General features: G+C 37.4%; 1 protein-coding gene across 1 annotated transcript in view; it reads left to right on the top strand.

Moving 5' to 3' along the window:
• PRKN (parkin RBR E3 ubiquitin protein ligase) overlaps positions 1 to 19,328 on the top strand; it is a 678,850-nt gene that overhangs the window by 555,777 nt on the left and 103,745 nt on the right. The window contains 2 exon segments of the mRNA XM_063151779.1: positions 1,238 to 1,299; positions 12,717 to 12,866. Of these exon segments, the coding sequence (XP_063007849.1) occupies positions 1,238 to 1,299; positions 12,717 to 12,866 (212 nt within the window).

Here is a 19,328-nt window from a genome sequence, read left to right on the forward strand (position 1 = left end):
ACTTTTATGAGTGTAATTGCTCATTTTTTTAACATGACAATGTCTATTGTTCTTGTTATTGTTAGAACATGTCTATTGTTCATTTTTTGTCTTTTTAGTTATGTTGCTTTCAAATGTAGTCTTTTCCTTCTTCATCCCTTAGCTATGCCAACAGAAGGTGTGAGTGTAGGCCATGTCTCATTTGCCTTGAGTAAAACCATGGTGCTGGTGGAGACTTCCTGACAGTTATGTCCAAATTCATTTGTATTCTTTTAATGGCAGTCATTAAGAGTGAAAGGTAACTATTTGTAGTAGCATCAGTAGAAAAGCAGGTTGATAAAGACCATGGTTCCTCCCATTTTCTGAGAGGAGCTATGTTCTTAATTCCTTTTAAGGAATTTTTTCTGTTCACAAAGAGATGCTCCAATTTATGGTAAAAAGAGTAAAGCTCAGATAGCTCTCACAGTCTGCTCTTTCATCCCTTGTCAGGAATTATTCTGGTAGTGTACAAAAGTCATTTACAAAAGTGGTATACAGAAGCCTTGGATTTTATTGCCAGGAGGGGAAACACAGTCTGAGCAGGTGACTAAAGTGCATGGCAGGTAGCAAGACACATTCTTTCTTATTGGCTGGTACAGATGTGAAAGTTTGTAGTGATTGAAAATTAGCCTCATTGCAAAATTCTTGTAATCACTCCTCTGCCTGTGTTCTGGGTTTGTGTGTTAACACTAGGGGGTAACAGCAATATTTATTTGAAATGGGTTATAATTGTGACAGCCAAAATTAAGTGATCTGTGAGGCCTATTAAATCCTTCAGGGAATCAGGGAAAGCATGTATTATTCTTAGAGGTAAGTCCAAACCTGTTGTGTGAATCAGAATTCAGCTTTGGGCAGCTCCAATGTTTTGATGTGAGATCCTCTTTTAACAGGCTTTTTGGCTTATACAAAGGGTTGATGGTATCTGGCAGACAGTGCTGCCCTTTTCATCTTGCTTTTGTTTGTAGTCCTTTGGGGAAAGGGCTAAAATATTTGGAATATAACCTTTCTAAGTGTTCTTGGTAGCATGCTCAGAAATGTGGAGGGATTATTTGATAGATGGTTTTCAGTATTCTGGTGCCTGCAGAGCCATGGCTAATCTTTCTAATCTTCTTTATCTAAGGTAATCTGTATATTCTATCATCTCTGCCTCTATGTGTCTTATGCTGAAACTGCACTGACAGGAAGCTCTAAAATGCCTATTTTTGTTTCTTTCCAACAGCTGGCTGCCCAGATTCCTTGATTAAAGGACTTCATCACTTCAGGATTCTGGGAGAAGAACAGGTGAGTTAGCTTCTCAAAGGCAGCATCTTAATGTCATGAAAGATAGACGCTAATGAGACAGTTTCATCTCTCTCTGGGGAGACAGAGTGTATCTCATGACCCCCAAAGACCTGAAATGTGGGGGGGAAACCACACAGGAGTTATATGTGAGAGTTGGATTTTTTTCATTCTATCCATCAGCCTTGACAGGTTATTAATTGGTACATCTGCTACCTGCCACAGTTTTTCAGCTTTTGACTACAGCAGTAAACAGACTCTCTAAAGCAGCAGACAGACAAACAATCTGACTACAGGACTGGTGCTTACAGCTACTCGTGATATTATCCATCCCTTTGTGTGTCATTTTTTCTCTTTTGAAAGAGTGTTTCTAAAATTATAGCTGTGCTTTGCGCTCAGAAAACTATTTCTGTAGAGGGAGCTTAGGAAAGCATAAATGAACTATTCTTTGCAACACTCACAAGAAGGTCAGATATTATTTTGTCAACAATGAAATTAACATACAGAGGTATTGAGAAATGGCCTTAAATTTTGAGAGACAAGTTGAATTTTCATACACTCAATTCTTCTGAAATTCAAGTTGGCTTCCTCTGAAGAATCCCTTCTAAGGTAGTGGTTACAAAGCCTGAGTGCATGACACAGAGCTGCCGGTGCTAGGGACCCAGGGGCTGAAAGCCCAGCATTAGTGTGTTGTACATGACACTATCCACATCTCTTAATGAACCTGGCACCAGGGGACTTGCACAGGATGTATGAGCGCTGTGACAAAGGTAGGAGCAACTCCTGAGGTGTTAATTCAAAGTCCTGTTTCATCATTTTTAAATTAGATTGTATTGACAAGAACACACTGTTGCTTCTCCTTTCCCTGTCACTCTCCCTTTTCTTATTACAATTGTGGCTGCTGTTACAATTTCTGGACTTCCAATTTTCCTCCACCAGCCCCTCACTTCAGCTGTTATAGAGAGTCACAAGTCATGTTTCTCAGGAGCTCAGCTTTTCCTTAGCAAGAGATACTGGAAGCAGGAATCTGGTGAGATTGAGGACTTAGGAAGAGGAAATAAAAGAATTTACAACCAAGATTGATGGGCTCAAGAGACTGATTAGAGCTACCTGACAAAAGGAGGGCAGAGTGAGATGAAGCTTGGGTAGAATGAAGAGATGGGGTTGTTTCATTGAAGGGTTTGGGAGTAGAAACCAGAATGATAAGGGTCTGACAAGGGGCCTGAAAAGGCTCCAGAATGATAAGGGTCTGACAAAGACCAGGGGCTGGAAGGGAATGACCAAATACAGAAGCTTGCTGAAGAGACTGGCAAATAAAGGAAGATCTGCACTTAAGCTGTGTGAAGAGGTGAAGCTAAGCAGTCTAGGAAGAGTTGGACAAAAGGAGAAATTTGAAGGAAAAGTAAGGAACAGCTAAACCAAAAGGCTGCACGTGTGAGGGAGAGGACTGAATCAGACAGATCTGACAGCTCCCCTGGACAGGAAAAGCCCTAGAACGGAGCTATGGACCTTAGCCTGACTAATGATCACTGACAGAGCAATATTTAACTGATGGACTTTCTTTGCAAATAGTGATCATTGTCATGAGGCTTGATGACAATGACAATACATTTATAAGGATTGTTGCAAATATATTCTGTCATACAAAAGCATTGTTATCATGAGTCTACTGAAGACCACAGAAGCTTTTGTTTGAAGTTAGCACACACCACGATAGTCAGGAAATAAATGGGTGCAAAACCAAGAGAAAAAAAATTTAAATATATCTAAGTGAAGACAGGAAGGAATTACAGGCAAAGCTCTTATTCATGTGACTATCTATTTATTTCTTATATTTATTTAGTTAGATATTTGCTTTTTAAAATTATCTGTTTATTTTTCTGTTATGCCTACTAGATAGAAAAAATTAATAGTAAGTTGTAAGACTGTTTTATTCAGACTCTTTGCAATTTCAGTACTGTAAACAGTTATATATTTTCTTCCATTCCAATCAATAGCCAAAGAAAAATAGGGACATGTTCCTGCTTCATATCCAGTCTTGATTTATTTTTAAAGTGCTTATGTATTTAAGGCCAGATTATAAAAGCAGAATGGACTATTGTGATAATCTGTTCTGATCTACTTTAGAATACACATTACATGACTTTTTTGGATTAATTCTTGTTTAAACTGCAGTATATTGCCTAGAAAAGCATCTATTCTTTGTTTACAAATCACTTGCAGACTTTAGATCCTATTGTACTTCTCAGTAGTGGAAGACAAAATATTCCCAGCCTCTTTCCATTCCATCACTCCACCAACACCACAATGTTTCCTATGTTGCATATCTCCAATTCCTCAGAGTTCAAGCAGAAAAAACCCTGGTGTCCCTCTTTTCTTCACTGAGCATTTGCTTCCTATCAATAAAAATATAAATAAACTGACCATATAAATGCTCCTATAAATGTAAATACCAATTTAACATTTGTTGATGTCATTAGGAAAGAAAGGTTTTGAGTGGCTTTCAGGATCAAACCTCTTGAAAACATGTGTCTGCCTGACTATCTGAAATATCTTTATATAAATGTAAGCATAAATGAAAAACTAATGCTGAGAAATAGAAGTGTGAAGAGTTGATGATTAATATTTTCTTAAAGGAATTGTATAATAATAAGGCTCTTGTTCTTGGTAGTCTGCTGGACATGTAAAATTTCCATGTCTTCTATTAGGAACATACATTATGGGAAATCTATTCTAGGTGGAAAGTCTATCTTTTAAGCCACTGGCAATAAGATAGTTTTTAAAGAGGGAATCAGCTTTGGACTTTATGGAAAGATGCAGTCGTAGTCTGCATGCTGAAATAGAAGAGTACAAGCTTCCCTGGTACATGATATGCATTGTGGATGCCTAACCTACCACATAAAACCAGCTTCCAGAGTAATTGGCTGAAAATGCAACACAAATGTAGCTACAGATTGTTGTCCCACTTGGTACTTGACTCTTTGAGATGGTGCCAGAGAGTCTGATCCAGGAAGAGTCTCCAGAATCAGCTTTGTCTGGTTTCTTTTGAACCCCCTTGTCACAGACTCTCCTGGTCCACTAAGGTCTGTACAAGACTAAAAAAGTCTCCTGCACACGAGTCCCAGGTGAAGCCTGAAGCTTCTAATTGCCCAAAGCTCTGCTGAGCTTTCTCTTGCAATTTGCTCTCACTTTTCATAATCCATCTATTTGCCCTAGCTTAAGGCATGCAGCCCAATCTCCTGACTAACTCCTCCCTTTCTTCAGTATTTGAGATATAGCCAGGATCAGGTTGAAAGATTTTGTAAGTGGGGAGCTGTTGAAAAAGAGCGCTATGTAAGAAAGTCTCCTGCAGTAGCCATTTGCCCTGTCAGGCTGGCTGTCTCTGCAAGTAAATGTTTCTACAAGTGGTGATAATACAAGCTGCTTACAAATATATGCTAAAAATGCACCAAATATGGGCTCTCTTCAAATACAGTGGAAGGCAGGTAATTCCACAAGCCAATGCCAGAAACAGCAGAGAAAACACTCCAAGCATAAACACCACAATATCCCAGCATAGCAAGATGACTTGCAGTGAACTGTTATGGAGTCTCCCTAATGACTCTATGAGAAACTTCCCTCTTGTCCCCAAAGTGATGAAAAAAAAACCTTGTTTAATTGTTTAAATGGAATATTGTGATTCATGAATAAAATAGCAGCTACATCTGAAGGCTGGAAGGGAAAACAAATAACAGGCAAGCAAGCACTCTGCTGCTATACCTGAGTGCCCCCAACAGGTCACAGCACAGACGAAGCAGATGACTTCTAGGGGCAGGAAGGGAAGCTGCTCAGTAATGTATAGCTGTGCTTCTCTGTTACATCATCTGCTCTGACAACTTTGCAGGATGTATTGGCCAGTTCCTTGATATTTTGACAGGGGAACGATCAATTTTAACAGATCTCTCCTATCAGCTGCTACTGAAACTCATATCACTGCTCACATTTTTTTTAGAACTGTTTTGAGTGTTTATATCCCTGGAATCTGAGCAAGCCTGAACGGGGATCATTTTGGGGGGAGGGGTTTGTTTGTTTGGTTGGGGTTTTTTGTAGGATTTTGGTTTGGTTTTTGGGGGGCTGGGGTTTTTTTCCCCACATTTCCTTGTCAATTAGGGAAAACTTATGCAAAGGAATACCCTAGAATACCCTCTTTTGAAAATCTGCAGATGCATGTCCCCGTGCTCCTCAAAGATGATGTGGGCTTGTGCTAGTTTTCACAGTGAGCTGTAACTTTAGGAGATACAGAAATCAAGTTTGAAATGAACACAGCATGGTTAGAGATCTTTTAACATTAGTTGAGGTCTGGAAGGATTTTATGTACAATGTGTGGGTGTGACAAGGTTGATTTTTTTTTTTAATTGCAATACTTGCCAGAGGAATTTTTTTTTCAAATGCATGATACTGAATATTCATGCATTGAATAAAGTAAAGTCAGTCTTAAAGTAATTGATATATATTTACCCATGCAGGCAAAAGTAATGCCATATGACAATTCTGATTAATCAGCTGAGTTTAGTACAGGAAAGTGTCAAATATGATCAACAAAGTGCTTCTGAAGTATTTCTGGGTTAAGATTTTTTGATAACTACACTTGCAAGTAATATAAGCTACATCTCAGTAATTCTAATCAGTTAAAGAACAAAATAAATTTTTACTGGATGATTTCTCCCATTCATAATTACTAAGCCAAAGATGGTTTGTTAGCATTCCAAAACCTTTATCTTTACAAGTGTAGTTCTTACACCTCTGCTGCTTCCCACCCAGTGCCATGGCTTCAGCTGCTATTCCAAGTAAGTGATACCTACACACATCTCTCAGTTTCTGCCATTTTTCCATCTAATATCTCTTTTCTCTCCATCTCATTTGGCTCACCTTTTGGATTTGTCACCACCACAGTCTCATCACTTGCTCTCTAAGACTGAGCTACTGCATTTAACTCTTGATCCTCTTCACACCACCTTTTTTTTAATAACTGGAACTTCACAGCAAACATTATAATCTTGCAAATTCATATGACTAGTGATATGCCTCTCTTTCCTTCCTATGTTATACCTGCCTGGAATGTCTCCTAAGCAACTTCTTCCTAACTCAGAGGTAATTAGGATTCATGAAAATTCCTCAGTTTTGTCTCTTCTGGATCATAATAACTTAAGCCTTTAAGTTCTTGTCATAAGGTGAGTATCTCTACATTCTTACACTTTTTGAACTTACTGTACAGTAGGCAAGTGAAAGTCATTTATTTCTGGTTCAACAGCTGACATAAAGAATGAAGAGGAGGAAAATAGAAGGTACTTAGTCAAAACAAATTTAAAGGATTTTTTTCTGTCAAAAAAAAAAAAAAAAAGGTGTCATTTTATACAGAACTCAAATTTCTCTTCCAGACAGCTTTTATTTAATTCAGAGAGAAGATTTGAACCACAGTGTTCAGGATCTCAGGTACATGTGGAAGTTAGGACTTCTTCCATCCCTTGGATAGCTTTGATCTGCTTTCAGGGAATATGCCTGTGCTCACTCTTGTGACCTGAGAATTGGGAGCCAGTCTCTATTGCTCTACTGAAATGCAGTTCCACAGTTTGCAACAGCAGCAGCTGAACAGATTTCCTTGCATCAGTTACAGCCTTGATGGCTGTTCCTTTAGCAGGAAGAGGAGTTTGCATTTGAGCTCCACAAGGGTCAGAAGAAACTGAATGTTTATCTCTGGCATCCAGTCTATTCACACTGATCCCCCAAATACCTGCTGGAAGATCACAAACTTCCAGCAGTTTGTAAATACAGTGCTAACCCCTGCACTGTGCTCATTCCCCCTTCTTCATTGAATCATATTGTGCTTGCTTTCATATCATTCCACTAACTGCAGTCTTCCTTTTTTTCCCCCATCTCTACTCCAGTTTAATTTTGCATGTAAATTGTGGTGCACTGATCCAGTTAGAGGTTTCTTACCTAAATATTTTCTTCAAACAACTGTTTGTACCCAGTTTTCCACGACTCTAGAGGTGGTTGTATTTCTTGTCTCCTTGGGTGCTCCTGTGGTAACAAGGAGCCGATCCTCTGAACTTGCTCTTTCAATTCGATCAGGGGCCAGCAGAGAGGCCCAAAAACTCAGGAAAAATAAATTAGGGGTGCTCCATGGAGAGCCATGTCAGTCCATCACTTTTAATCTGTATTTTAGGTGACACATTTGTAAGTATTTTTACTAATCCAATGAGTACCACTGGTTTCATACTGTAAGTTGCCTAATTACATTATGGGACTAATTCTTGGAGTTTTTGTACATGCATAATATATATAAATAAAGTGCTTAGTCTACACTATGGACTAATAGCCTCCACAATCTAATTTTGAAACACACAGATGGTTATTTGATTTATAGGAGCAGTAAAAACAATCTGACTCCAGAAAGTAGATTTGCTTTCCTCTGAGACTCTTACATGTAGTTAAAGAAACAAGTAATTGAATTACATTTCAGAGATTTGGGCTTTACATCTACTGTTATACTTTTGTCCAAAGTTGTCTGCAAGGCTGCTACTGAGGAGATGCTTTTAGATGAGGGGGGGAGAAGGAAAATAAAGAAAACAACATCCAAAGTGTAAAAGCAAAATTAAAACAGCTCAGGGCATTCATGATGTAGCAGGGGGATTGGAATAAATGACCCTTAAGATTCCTTCTAACCCAACCATTCTATGATTCTATGATATTAAATCATAATTTGTAAATTAATTGACACAGCCAGGAATCACTGTGTTCATGAAGTGTATTTTGCAGGAGTTTTGTGCATTCAGGTGCATTTCTGTTTTGTTTTGATATCTGAATCTCAATGTAACTGAAAAGACTGCAATCTATAATTAACCTGTTATTCCTGTGTCAACCCAAAGATTTCATTTATATTACCCTTGATTTACAACATCAAATGATTGAATTTCCACTGCTTGAAAACCTATTATCATTCTAAGATTCAAGGGAAACCATCCCAACCTGGAAAGCAGAGAGCAAGGAATAAATGGTTACAGTTATCCAGCCTCCATGTCTCTGTCATACTGTGATTTATAATCTAAGGGCCCTGACAAGTGTTTACTAACAAAGGTTACACAAAAGAACTTCATTCTATGGTCAGAATACCAGAAGTAGAGCTATAAGTAGAGCTTTTTCCGCTCCAAATTTTATTCCTTGAAAAGCTGATTGGGACAATTCACGATTTGAGGGGAAGGTTCACAAAGGGATGTCGTCTTCAGAGGACAAACAGAATGCTTTCCAACTACATTATTCATATACCTTTAGCTGTCTTAGCACCAATTTTCTAGAGTAAATTCTATTTATGAAGCTTTGGGGGTTTTTCCAAATAGGCATTGAAATATACAGTTCTGGAGGAATCCAGCAACTATTTACCAGCCTGTATTTCTGAGGACCTTATTGCAGTAGCACATAAATGCCTGACATGCTTTGTCTGGAAGCTGCTTTCTAGCAGCAGTAGATGGCTGGTGATTTCTGTGTAATTTTATGCCACTCATTACCATAGCATTTGACTTCCTCATGACTATTAATGGATTTTGCCTCTTAACAGTACATTGAAATCAGCAAGTATCATTCTTCCGCTTTACAAACGGGCAACTGATGAGAAGCTTAGATTAAATGACTTACATGAAAGCCACAGGATGGCTGTGCTGCTGCCAGGAATGAAATCAGGTGCCACGAATCCCAGTTCCATCAAATTTCCCATATATTATACTTTGTGAGAGGTTTTTCCTAAAAATAATTGGAGATACTTTCTTCCTTGTAGCATGCAGAGCAACTTTACACATGATGAGTGCATCTCTAAATAGGAGGTACACTGATAAAAATTGAGTAATAGATTCTGTGAAATACTTTGAATGGACAGGAAAGCTAGATTAATCTTTCAATGACAGCTCTTTACATGTTAGATATCTAGCCTGAGTTAGTTTTCTCAGCTTCCACCATAGCACTTCCATAGGGTGATTGATCTTACCTATCTTAGACATCATATCTAAGTCAGGATAAATGCCCTCCTTGAGATCTTATTTCTCAAGGAGGTGCTCATTCACTTGTTTAGGCTAGATGTTTAATTTTAGATGAGATGCTCATTCACTTGGAGCCTTGTTTAGGCTAGATGTTTAATTTTAGATGAGCTAAATTTCTGCAAGGTGGTTCACAGTCTAAGCTATTTAGATACCTAATCCTTGGTTTTAAAAATAGCTTTGGGCAGGTGAGTTAGGATCAGAATTATTGGAACTAAATCAGCTATTGTAAGAGTCACCTAATTTCAGGTGCCATTATCTAGGAAGTTGTCTGATCTCTCATTTTTAAAAAAACAGGGCACTTGAGGTCTCATTTCTTATGCAGATGTACAAATCTAAGGAGTAAAGATGAATTTCATCCCATCTCTCCTGTTAATTATAAAAGAAGTCTTCACAACCCATGCAACTATAGGCATCATGACTGTGGAAATTCAAACTAAATAAATTCTGCATTAGGTCTCCAGTTAAGAGGTGAAGTAAACCAGTGGATGTTGTGTGCTGTAATATCCTTAAGTATCTCGTCCAGATATATAATCAAAACACATCATGGGCTCCAAAGACATTTAAGGGCTCCTGAAAACTGACTTGATTAATGGATTGCTTTGGTAGGTTACATGAGTCTAGTATGGTATGTGGTGTATAGGAAAAAATGTCTTTAATAGGTATGGTCTGTCACTATATGCAAATATTTAATTAATAATTCATTATAATAGTTCTGGTCCTGTACAAGTTTTTTATAAACACACCCTTTATGTAAAGTGAATAATTTTGTTTCACATCACTGAATAAAGAATATAAATGCACGTATGTTGTGTAGATTTTGCTATGGCAACAAACATGTATATGTTTTGCTTCTTTGTGTTTCAGTTGGTTGCTGGGCTTTAATTGAGCAGGACACAAGGAAAAAGAAATTGGAAAATGACATTAATGTATCTGGACTTTGAAGGTAGAAAACAGGCTGGTAACTAGATATCAAGATATGCAAACGAACTTCGCAGGATCTTTTCTGGATCATTTTTTTGGCTGTTATGGAATGAAAATCACTGGGGAGGGTGCCATACTGATTTGGAATGAGTCCTGTGCTGAACCAGTATAAAATGTTTCATTTGTTGGACAGAAAACAATGTTGCTGTCCACCTTGCCAGTAGGTAAGCTGGACATTTACATTCTGTATCTTTCCCTAACAAGATAAAGCTTTTTTAAAAGAAAAAAAAAATGGGAAATGAGAGGAATTTCTTCATGCCCTTTTAGGCTAAGTTAATGGCTGGAAAGTATATTCTTTTTTTTCCATCTGAGAATTTTTAATGTAAATGCTGACAGAACCTCAGCTACAGAGTCACTGGTGTTTGCCTTCTTAATGAGAAGCTGTTAACAATCCCACATGCAGCACAAAGTTCCCTCTTAATAGGGTAAGACAATCACCATCCTCACCTTCAGGTCCAGTCTGTGCCCTGAAGGAAAATTAGGCTGCTAGAAAGTTTTGGAGCTATGGTTACTGCTATTTCTATAAAGGCCGGCCAAATGACTCGGAGCACTCAACACATATATAGTGGAAGGATCACAAACTTTTCTGAAAATTGAGAGCGTCCAACATTAAATATTTATGGCATTAGTCTGGGTTCAAGCGTAATAATAACACAGGAAAACATCCGTTGACTTCTTGAGCCCCCACATTCAAGGAGACTGCAGACATGTCTTGCATATTTCTCAAAAAACTATTATTTTCCAAATACAAGATTCTTAAGTCTTCTTAAGAATTTCTGGCTGTCGTTCAACACACTGAAAGATATTTTGAAGTCTTATTGTCCTTTTAGATTTTGCTTTTCTTTTCAGAGGTTATTTGCAGTTTTCATTAATTAACAAAGTTGGATAATTTAAGTTTGGGTTGATTTTTTTCTGTGATGCAAACATTTGTGTCTACATGTTGTAGTCTTTTAAGAACTCTAGTATTATTTTAAGAAGCAGTTTAACAAGACATGTTGTGACAGCATTCACGGAGGAATCTTCTGAAATGTACCCAAAATATGTAGAGCCTTCTTTGTAATTTAAAATTCTTTTTTGTATGCTGTGTGTATGAGGTGTTGGTCCTAAAGCTTCCATTTTCCTCAAAAGATTTCTTTGGAGAGGGGTGTGGTTTGGAAAAAGAATTTTTTGTTTGCTATCCTCCCAAAAAAGGGAACAGGATTTTCATGAGCCATTATGGGATAAAATCTTATGAAGCACTAAATATTGTTGTGAGTGCTGTAACATAAAGTTCTGTTTTGTTTTTTTAGCACACCATAAAGTCTACTCACAGAGAAAATTCATACCTACTCCCTTCCTCTTTGGCCTTTTGGATTTGCCTGTTTTCTTTGGGGTTGTTAGGACCAAATGCTTTCATTTATTTCCCTCCACAGTAGAGCAGATTTATAGGTGAATCTGAAGCCTCGTTCACAGTGGTTATACAGCCACCGGTGTGGAACTGCACCAACACAGAACCCTAGAGTGGATGTGATTTACATGTGCACAGCATGATTTGTACTAGCTCAGCTATCTCTGGGTGAAAGCAGGTTAAATTAGACATGGGAAAGTTATTGCAGTGACATCAGTCATTTTAGAGCAGGCATTTTTGTCAATGAGTATACACTGAGCATGTTACTTAATATTGCTGTGTGTCAGTGTCCCCCATCATTAAAATTAAGGCATTTCCATGGCCTTTTAGGCTATCAGGATGGAATTAAATGAAAATTGAAAAAACTAAAGAAAATTTCATGGGTGACACAGGAAAAAATACACCTAGTATTGAAATGAATGTAAATAAGAGAGTTATTGTCCTGATCAGTTTAATGATCAGCTTGCTTTTAAAATGCAGTTGTCTAGGAAAATTTTTACAACCCTTAAGGTCTAAAACATTACACTATAGATCCCTAAGGTCTAAAACATAGCTATAGATCCCTAAAGGGTTTTGTTTTGTGTGTGTGTTCTCTTCAATCTGTATACAGCATTTATAATTTCTCCATTGGACTATTTTTATTATGTTTACAATAATTTTTTATAGTAATGTAAGTGCATTTGATGTTACTTACAGAAACTGCCTCCTGTTTTCTTGATTTGAATATCCCACACAGTCTTCTGGTGGTGCAAATGGCTGTGAGCCAGGAAACGATGCACATGATGCGAGTTGGAGCGGAGTGACATCCCATTTAATAACACTGCAAAGTTTTAGACTTTTGACAAATAACCTGAACTTAGCATGTGAGACATTAGGACAATTGGCTGGATTACGTGGGATAGAGACAAACTCAAAGATGTGGGTGTTTTCTTTGCGTGCTGCCAGCATTTACAACCAGTGTGTTGTGTTGTGTTGTGTTGCAGTACAACCGGTACCAGCGCTACGGGGCCGAGGAGTGCGTGCTGCAGATGGGGGGAGTGCTGTGTCCCACCCCCGGCTGTGGGGCAGGGCTGCTTCCCGAGCCAGGCCTGAGGAGAATCCGGTGTGAGCCAGGCAATGGAATAGGCTGTGGGGTAAGAACGTGTATTTTCCTCCTAGTGGTGTGGGAAATAATTGATGCCGCACAACGAATGCTAAGACAAAGCGTGAAAATATGGTTGGCTTTTTTACCTTTCATTGGCTCTGAATTGCCCTTCCCACCAGGGCGGGATAATGCAGCTCGCCAAACAATTTAAATATAGCACAATGGCTTAGGAATGATGACTTCATCGTGGAGAATGTGTCCATTCCATAATTCTTTGCTTTATTTGGTTTAAGAAGTTGTTGAATAGTTACAGTAAGAAATTGAACTGTGCAAATGAAAATCTAAATGCACTCTGACTTTCTTCTCCTAGAACTCAGCAGAAATGAACAGGATCTTAAGCAAACCATTCATTATCATATTAATTTTTTTTACAGAAAAAGGAGAGATAGAATAGCCTGTTTGTGACATTGTAACAATATTTCTTGTGCACGTTAAAATACAGGATGAGAAGAAATATAGAAATATATTTGTTTACTTATGTTTGTTTTAAACAAGGGGAATGAACAATTAATGGTGGATTTGTGGAAAGCAAAATCAGATGAAACTTGAAAATACTTTTGCTAAGAAATCACATCATATGGGCCATCGACATTTTTGCAGTAGAAAAAGCAAGTACTTGACAAGAATCAAGCTTTGGGGGAAATAGATGTACATAGAGATAAATCTATATATAAAAGAACCTATTAAATGTTCAGTCCAAGTGACTATCTGGTGTTTGCACTATGTGAGTCTTTCCATGGTTGGCATTACAGCAGAATTCCACAAACACTATGAGAGAAGATAAAATATCTATATTTGTAAAATACTAGGGTACTCTTTCTGCTGTTTTTCTTGTGGAAAATGCACTTTTTATTGCAGTTTTGATACTGCCCAAACTGATACCGTGGAAGAATAATAGTTTGGTGAACTAGGAAGTCGCAGTAACTTGTCTTCTTTGAGTAGGTTAGCATCTGTCGACCTTGGTAAGACTTCCTATCTGTCCATGCAGTGTTGCATGTGAAACAGAGTGCTGCCCAAATTCCCTGAGCAGACATGGGGCTATAAAATAAAGCAGAATCTGGGAAAGTAATAAGAAACATCACTGCATAAACAAAAAGGAATGCCTCTGGATTAACTATTAGGGATTGATTAAAAAGGATAAAATCACATATCATTTTTATTCAGGCCTCTGCCTGGAAGTGGTGAAAATCACACTGTATTTTGCAGCTTCATTCATCATCATTCTGAATCTGCAAATGCTGTGTAAATAAAGTTTACGTAGCGTAAAGGATTGATATATTGTCTGGTTTAGCAAACTGCTCTGTTTCCTTCTAAGGACTTTGTGCTGTGCTTGGTAGTGATCAGATCTGCAGCCTTGAGTGTAAGCTCACACTTTGTTTTGAATTATGTGATGTCTTGAACATTACAGAGTACAATTCACTTAGGCTGAAATGAGAAGCAGGAGGCTGGTCTAGAAGCCAAATTTTGGTAACATTAAGGTCCTTCTTCAGAATCCATAATGGAACAGAATGAAAATATATGCCTTTGGATCTTTCTTTTCACCCTAAAAAATGGTAACCTCAAGGAGCATCTGTCACAGACTTCCTGTGGTAAGAGTCCTAGCACTGAAGTCAAATGCTGGTAATAAAGTTGGCTGAAGGTAAAGATCCACCTGCAAGGACACCAAGACAGAAGAACTATTTATTTTTACTCTATTTTGTGCAGTCATGTTCAGTGTTTTCTATTCTTAAACTGTGATGTGGTTTCTCCCAGTCAAAACCTGACCTTTTTCAGTATGAAGGTCTTCCATTACTTTTTATGGAATCCAGGAAGATCCATTTTAGAGCTCAGTATTGCCTCATGAGTATGCATGTGATTTACAAGCTCAAAGAAGGCCCCAAGACGAGAATGTCCCTATTACCCATCCAAAAAAGGACTGCAAAAGATGTCTTGCACTATTTAACCTATACAGCTTAGATTAGAAATACATTCCTTGCTGAAGATAGTGAGCAAAGAAATAAAGAAAGCAGTGTGAATCTGGAGATTCTTTTTGAATTGTCATCAATTCAAAAATTTGAATTGACATCAGTCTTTAGGTTGTACTTCAGTGATGTAGAATCTCTTTTGGGGTGTTTGAACCTCTGTCTTTGGTGAAATTTCATATTGATAACAACAGCAGTTGTATTCAGCATCACTGGTCTGTTATTCACACAAAAGCCCTTGCAGAGAAATAGCTGCCTATTGAACAGAACAAATTGGTAGTTCAGATCTGTACTGGCATGTTAGGGTAGCTAACAACTGTCAAGTAGCTGAGGATTTTAATTTGCTGATGAAATTACCCTGGGGAGAGAGGAAAGGCAGGTGGTCAAGAGAAAGTCAAGACAGTGAGTGAGAAGGGGTTTCAGCAGCCATTTTAGAAAAGTAAAGGAACCAAAAAGAGAATAAGCTAGCCACCAGGGAATGAAGCAAAATAAATATTCCAATATTCAGAGAAATAACCATGTGAGGCAGTGCCAAACATATAAGGACTATGACCAGAACTGGAGGAATAATGAGATATAAGCAGGTGACTGAGCCAGGCTAGCATGCAGACATTTTTGATTCCTCAGTTTCTCACTTATTACATGGAATGAGAAACTAGAAGCTCTTTTGCAGAGGAACTGCAAAAAGATATCAAAGGTAAATGTGAATCTCCAGGAAAGTGCATATAATTTGCCAAAAGGGCCTTTGGTAAAGTTAAAAGATGGATTTTGCTTTGTCTCAGGAAATTTGGAAACAGAAACATGCAGGGCCTAGAAACAGTCTGGCAAATGCCTACACAGAACTGTACCAAAAAGATGAGGAAAGAGGTTTAAATATAAGCATCCCCATATGTACCCTCTGCAGTCAGGCACTGCTATCTATTCAGACTTTCAGAGAAAAAAAAATAAACAAGACAAAAGGTTTCTTTTGACTGAATAGAAACATGCAGATATCCTTTTAATGATTATGGATAGTCCTCACCTAAAGCCATATTGTGGTACCACTGACTGACTCTACTGATGTCTAATCTTTCCTATTTTTTATTATTCACCATAAACTTATTAATTGATTTACTAAGATATTAACATTATACACTATTCTACCTCCATTACTATGCATCAGACTTATGTTACTAACTTCTATTGCTCAGCTATAAATTCCTGACGTATTTAATACTAGAAAACAGCAACAAAACATAGTGGATAGTAGATATTGTACCAGCTGGCCTAGGTAGAGGAAAAGCTGTGGTAAACAAGACATACAAAAGCTTTATGAATAAAACATTTTTGTCTTGTTTTACATTATACTGGCATACTATTTACTACAAGTTAAAGAAGCTTGGAGTTAAAAACAGGTTAGAATGGATCTTTGGAAGGAACAATACGACTTGTTTCTTAAGAAGTGTGCCTTGCTTTCTACACATACAGCTCAGTTGCCTTGTAAAGCATTCCTTGTCAATATCTTTCAGTGGGATAACTGACTGATGCGTAACTGGATCCCAGATTTTGCTCCACAATGCTGTTGTGCAGCATCAATAGTAAATGTTTTGCAGCATGCAATATCAGTTGACCTATCCCTTGGAATGGAGTGAGAAGGGAGATACAGGATAGTGGAGACAGAGCCTCTGCTGGTCTTTTTCCCTTGAGATTATTTATTCCTAGCATAGCATATATAAGCATGAAGAATGTATTTCCACAGATTGGCTGCTGTTTGATAATCCCTGGCTGGGAGACTGGACTCTTGAAGGTCCATTGAGGTCCTGACACCACTCTAAACTATACTAAGGTCTGAGTGACAATTTTAAAGATCTTAGAAATAAACTGTGTTAATTGATATTTTATTGTTCTTCTTTGAGATCCCTTAATGTGAAACTCCAATCTGCAAGGGGGTACTCAAATGGAGTGTATTAAATGTGCAAAGATAAAGTAAATTTTATAGTTTTGCAAAGGGAGCACAAAATTTGGGGTTATTTAATCTCTTTTACTGTTCCATAAACATAGTGCATTGAAGAACATCAAGAGATGTGTTCCCATATAGGACAGGTGAAATTTTAAGGCTGCAGACTATAAGAGGCCCCTGAAAAAAATCAATAAATATAAATACCATGTCTTCCTTATAAATAGAATTCCTAGGCTGTTGTATTACATAAAACAAAATCCCTAAGGCAATTTCACTCTACCCAGCAATTTTTTCTCATTGATTTCTTCTTGCATTCTTCTTCCGTGGCTAAGGAAGCACATGTCAAAAGCAATTGCACCATATTTGTAGGATTAATAATTGTCTGCCTTTTCAGTAAGCTTAATAGAATAGAGGACACTAAAATAGTTACATGAGAAGTGCAATACATATTCCTGTTGTTTGCAAAGTTGGGGGGTTTTTGTGATTCATCATCGTGCACTCATGCGTGTCCTAGCAGACGCGTTTCATCTTCAGTAATGTCTTTGTAAAACCCAGTGATTCACATGTAGGCAAAGCCCAAACAATTGGGGAAAGTCTTTTGTTTTGAGGAGACAAATCTGAATTATAAAAATTCCAAGCAATGAGTGAGTTCTTATCCACTTCTGATAATTCAAATAATGATTTTGTTAGTTGTGTATGTCCTTCTAAACTTCTGGAGTAGAGTTAATTTAGGCTTTTATATGCCAGTTGAAGTGCTATGTGAATGCACCTATACTTCCTCTGGAATTTGAACCAGCTTGCAAATACTGTTTCATATATGTGAAAGTGCACAAGAGTTTTTGAAGTAAAAAACAGTTTCCACATCTGGAAGTTAAAAAATCTTTTATTGCAAAGTTCAGTTTTAATGCAATGCATTGTCATGATCAACATGGATTTTCTCAAATTCCTCTCCCTCTTGAGTCTGGTTTTATCATGTTATTCCATTTATATCTGATCAAAATGTTTAAAAGTCTGACTAACCTCAAAGACTTTCTTTTCAAACAAAGATGTAGGTATAAATGTGTGGTTCGGGACTTGTACTTTGTTTCTGTGTTGGTAGGACCAGGAGAATGTTCAATGTATATAAAGAGAAAATAGGCAACTTTTAAAATAATTTGAGATATAAAGATAGTCAAGATGAGTAGTGGTAATTCAAGACAACCTTTGAAGGTGCTTGCATTGAAAAAATCTTTTCAATTTTATAATCAGATGAATAAAAGGTCATGGGTGAAAAAGGGCTGTTTGTACAATGATCTGGATTTTTCCCTTAGTTTTAAGATGGAAATGGAAGTTGAAGCAGAAAATAGAGGCTCCACAGTTTTAAAAAACAGAGGAATAATGCAGAAAACAAAAGACCTTGAGACCCCTATGTCATTTGCAAAACAGTAAAATGGAAATAGGAGATTGCTGCTATCTAGTAGCCGTCACAAAACTGAAGGGTTACTCCTTGTTATTACATTTCAGGTATCTGTCCTTGTTCCGTATGTCATTAAATTTTTGCTTTTAAGAGAATTCACCAGAAAGGTCTGACCATGGAAAAGGCAATAGCTGAAGATATTGCTGCAATTAAGAAACCAACTCACAGCAGGAGTGTTTCATAATATTGCATAGGGAGTGTTTTCAATGGGAATGAAAATGAGACAGACATTTTCCATTATTGCTAAATGTTGAGTTGCTAGCACTGTGCCACAAGCTCTAAGCAGTAATCATGTATTGCTTTCTTCTATTGAGTGGGCACTCTAGCCTTTAGAAAGTGGAATTCCATCTTGTTGACACATTATGCTTCAGTAGCTGAGCACATTGTTCAATTGCTAAAATATGACAAGCTGACCAGAATTCTTTTTGGATTTGTGTTTGTTTTTTTTTTTTTTTGGTACTGTTTTACATTGGTTAAAAATAACTGTAAAAGCATGGCACTTTTTCAGATGTAGAATGTTAATGTTTTAATGAAGTGTTTATCCCAGAATTGCACTGTGCAATTAACCAGCTATGTATTGCTGCCAAGGTGCATTATTTCCATTGCCCATGTCTTACAGCACAGGGCAATTCATTGATCTGATATGAAACTCAGCTATTAGCACTGAGTGGATAAAGCAATCTAGAGAATGTTTCCATTTTTAATAATATGGATCACATTAATTCACAGGACTAGCAAAAGAAAATAAATGCTTTTTGTACAGAAAACAAATCAGTTGCTTGCACTTGGTTTAATAGTAAAAGAATAACTGCTTTTTCCTTTACATCTCAAATCATGAAATACTAGCTAGAAAAATACAGTTAGAAAATATGCGAGTGTCTTCCATTCTATGTGAGTTAAAACTGAAATTTTATTAGTTTCATCTGCTAGATGTCCAGAATATTATGGGATGACTCATATCATATGATAAAATTCTGTATCCCTTGATTTATATAGGTTATAGCTTTTACCTGACTTCTGCATCATGCAGACATCTGGAAGATGGCTTTGTACTTGCACATTGCAAATTGAAAGTGCAGTGTCTTCAGTTGTTTT

This window comes from Melospiza melodia, chromosome 3, assembly GCF_035770615.1.
Source record: "Melospiza melodia melodia isolate bMelMel2 chromosome 3, bMelMel2.pri, whole genome shotgun sequence".
NCBI classification, from domain to species: domain Eukaryota; kingdom Metazoa; phylum Chordata; class Aves; order Passeriformes; family Passerellidae; genus Melospiza; species Melospiza melodia.